The 3124-nt window shown below is 63.9% G+C and overlaps 1 protein-coding gene across 1 annotated transcript in view; it reads left to right on the top strand.

Moving 5' to 3' along the window:
• Nucleotides 1-625, top strand: part of MICALL2 (MICAL like 2) — a 20815-nt gene extending 20190 nt beyond the window's left edge. Inside the window, exons 13-14 of the mRNA XM_045284344.1 lie at nucleotides 9-15; nucleotides 441-625. Coding sequence (XP_045140279.1) covers nucleotides 9-15; nucleotides 441-535 — 102 coding nt within the window. The 3' untranslated portion in view covers nucleotides 536-625. The remainder of the gene's footprint in view (nucleotides 1-8; nucleotides 16-440) is intronic.
• Nucleotides 626-3124: the final 2499 nt, after the last annotated feature.

Here is a 3124-nt window from a genome sequence, read left to right as displayed (position 1 = left end):
TGATACAGAATCTGGGTACTGACTGCGTCTCTGGGGCAGGGCACCTCTAGGGGGCGCCAGGCATGGAGGGGGACACCTCTAGGTGGGGGTAGTCAGATGGGGGGAAATCTCTGGGTGGGGGCGGCCAGTGGCCGGGGATACCTCCAGGGGGAGGTGCTGGGCAGGTGTGGGGGCTGCCTCTGAGTGAGGGCACCAGGTGGGCAGAGGGCCACCTCTGAGTGGAGTTGGCTAGGCAGGGAGGCCACTTCCGGGTGGGGTGGTACCTCCAGGTCAGGGTGGACAGGCCCTAATGAGCTCCTGCTGCAGCCCCCCAGTGTCCTGGGCCAGAGGTGCCCGTCTGGGTGCTCTGCACGAGGCTGAGAAGGAGGTTCTGGAAAGGGGGATTTGGTGCACGGGCAGCCAGGTGGGTGAGCACGGTCTCACTGTCCACTCGCCCCCAGATCTCCAGAGACGGGGCAGCATCCAGAAGAAGAAGTCCAGGTTCCGCATGGGCAGCTTCTGGTCCCCCAAGGGCAAAAGCCAGACCCCGGAATGAGCGGCAGCTGAGGGGGCAGGGCAGGGGGATGACGGAAGACCCTGCGTGGGCCTCTGCGGGTCTGGTACCTCAATAAAAGGGCTGCTTGTGCTTGCCTCATGTCCTTCACCCTGGGGCCCTCGCACGTCCCCTGGGCCCAGCACTCTTCGCTGGACCCAGCCACCCATAGTGCAGTGGGCAGCGGGCGCCATGACCAGACTGGGCCCACAGGAGATGAGCAGGGCCCGTGGTGGGCAGAGGGACAGGCTGAGCCCCCAGGGCTAACCCCCAGGACCTTGAGATCTGTACCGAGTCTGCATGAGCATGGACCAGGGGTCAGGGGCAGACATGGGGGCTGAGCTGGAATTGGGCTTCCCCTCCAGTGGACCCTCCATGGAGAATGGGGTGGGGGGTGAGGGCTGAAGACTCACCCCACTGGGGCCCATCACTGCAAGGCACCATGTCAGTGCCCAGAAGGGTAAAAACGGGCTCAGGGTGGTGGGAATCCACATCCCAGGTTCTGGAGGCTGGCGTCTGGGCCCACAGCCTCTCAGAGAGCCCCCTCCTCAGTTCTCCTGAATCCTGGTGGCTCCAGGCATCTTTGGGCCTTAAGTAACCATCCTAATTTCTCCTCTGCCTCCCACTAGCTCTCTGGTCACCTCCCTTCTAAGGACCCTGCTCCTATAGGCTCAGCACACACCTGCCCGAGGGTGACCCACAGCAGAATCCTTTCACAAGGTCTCTGTATAGATGCAGGCTTGGCACAGGTTGAGCCCGTGTCTGCTCAGCCCCAAGGCCCCACCCCATCCCACCCTGAGATGGGGCTGCCGGGCCTCAGAGCCAGCATCAGCACCAGCTGGGGCCTGTCCACACCGAGCCACCAATCTGTCCTCCTCGGTCTTCATTTGTCCTGGGACGGGAGACCCTCACTTTGGAAGGGAGGTGGGGACAGTCCCAGGGGGGCTTGGGATAATTGTGGTTCCAAGGCCGCCCCTGTCTTAGCGTGGGCAGCAGAGGGACCTGGACAGAGGGGTCAGCCAGAAGGGCAGGGCCAGGGTGTGGTTTAGAAGCTGAAGGTGCCAGTGTGTGGGGCACTGGAAGCTGGGGAGGGCATGGATGCTGTCATGGTCGGCAGGGCAGGGACAGAGAGACTCGGTGCCCAGGGGGTGCTGAGCAGTGGCCTGCGGTCACGGCATGTCAGGAGGACAGGCTGGCCAGTCCTGAGACACCCGGGGCCCTTGGGCAGCCAATGGCGGCAATGTGGTGACTTGGCCACGAGGGGGAGGCAGAGTGCCATTAAGCAGACCTGGGTCCTGGCGAGTGGGCCCAGCTCCAGTTTGCAGACAGGGAGACCAAGGAACAGGGAGGGGGGCTGTCCTTTGTGAGGGTGAGCTGGTGGAGTGCCTGCCCCCCCCCCTCAGCATTTCCCCACAGTGACCCACCTGGGCTGTGGGCCCACGCCCATCTCTGAAGGTCTCAGGCCCACGCCCATCTCTGAAGGTCTCGGTCTGCAAAAGGAACAAGGCAGAGCTCCTGGGCAGGAGGACCGTGGACTCCAGGGCATCTCTTAAGGGGTGTGCACACACACACACACCCCTGCATAGGCGTCCGTCCTTCTCCGGTCGTCCTTGTCCACCGCCCAGCTCCACTGTGCCCGGCACCCGCCTGCATACCTGAGAAGAGTGTGGCCCGGCCGCAGCCCCCACCGGCGTGGCTGGTGGCTTTTTGGTCGGTCATGTGCGGCTGCAAGGACGTGTCCGTGTGGTCAGGTGCGATCCTCACCTGAGGCTGTCGTCTTGGATGGTCATCAACAGGTGCTTTCAGCGAGTGAGGCGGGCCGTCTCCTGTGGCAGCTTGCTCATGGGCCCCCCTCGGAGACGGATTCGGGTCCGCATGCCTCCCCCAGTGCCACTTAGGACCTCCCATCAGGACCCCTGTCCGTCTGTCCGCCCTGGTAGCTGGGCACCTTCTCCTGGTCTCGGCATGGTGGAGACGGCTGCTCGTGGGCGGGCCTGCCAGTCCACTGGGCTCACTGTGGTCATCGGCTGTCACCCCGCTCTGTCCTCCAGACACAGGGAGGGACTCACACCTGCACCCTCGACGGCCACTCCTCACTGCTCACCCGGTCAGGGAGTGAGTGGAACACCGTGAACACCTGGTGCCGGTGACCCGGGTGCCCTGGACACAGCGCCCCAAGTACCTGCATTTGGTTTCCTGGCTGCTGCTCCCACAGTCGTTGATTGCGGGGCCCAGGCAAGGCGAGACCCCCCTGGTCCCGGTCTGGCCTCTGCTGACCACCACACTGCTGACCGGTCCAGTTGTGAGGGTTTTCTCTGTTTTGTTCCCGGGGCATGAGGGGGTAGACCCGGCTGTGACCTTGGCACCCGGGGGCCCTGACTGCAGCCAAGCCTGGGAGGGCCAAAGAGCCGTGTCCTGCAAAATCGTGTGTATGGGGGGCAGGGCATCCCAGAGGGAGCCACTCGGCCGGCTAGAGGAAGCTCGAGGCTTGCCCAGAGACCACTTCTGTCTGAAGGCTATCCCTGCTGGATGCTTGTGGCAGAGTCACGGGGCACGAAAAGGCCAGTGGGCTGCCCCAAGTTAAGACTAAGG

The sequence above is a fragment of the Echinops telfairi genome, unplaced genomic scaffold, assembly GCF_000313985.2.
Source record: "Echinops telfairi isolate 266 unplaced genomic scaffold, ASM31398v2 ScPeMD7_5;HRSCAF=22, whole genome shotgun sequence".
In the NCBI taxonomy this organism is placed as follows: Eukaryota; Metazoa; Chordata; class Mammalia; order Afrosoricida; family Tenrecidae; genus Echinops; species Echinops telfairi.
Note: the sequence above shows the minus strand (reverse complement) of the source record. Positions and strands in the feature narration are given on the sequence as shown.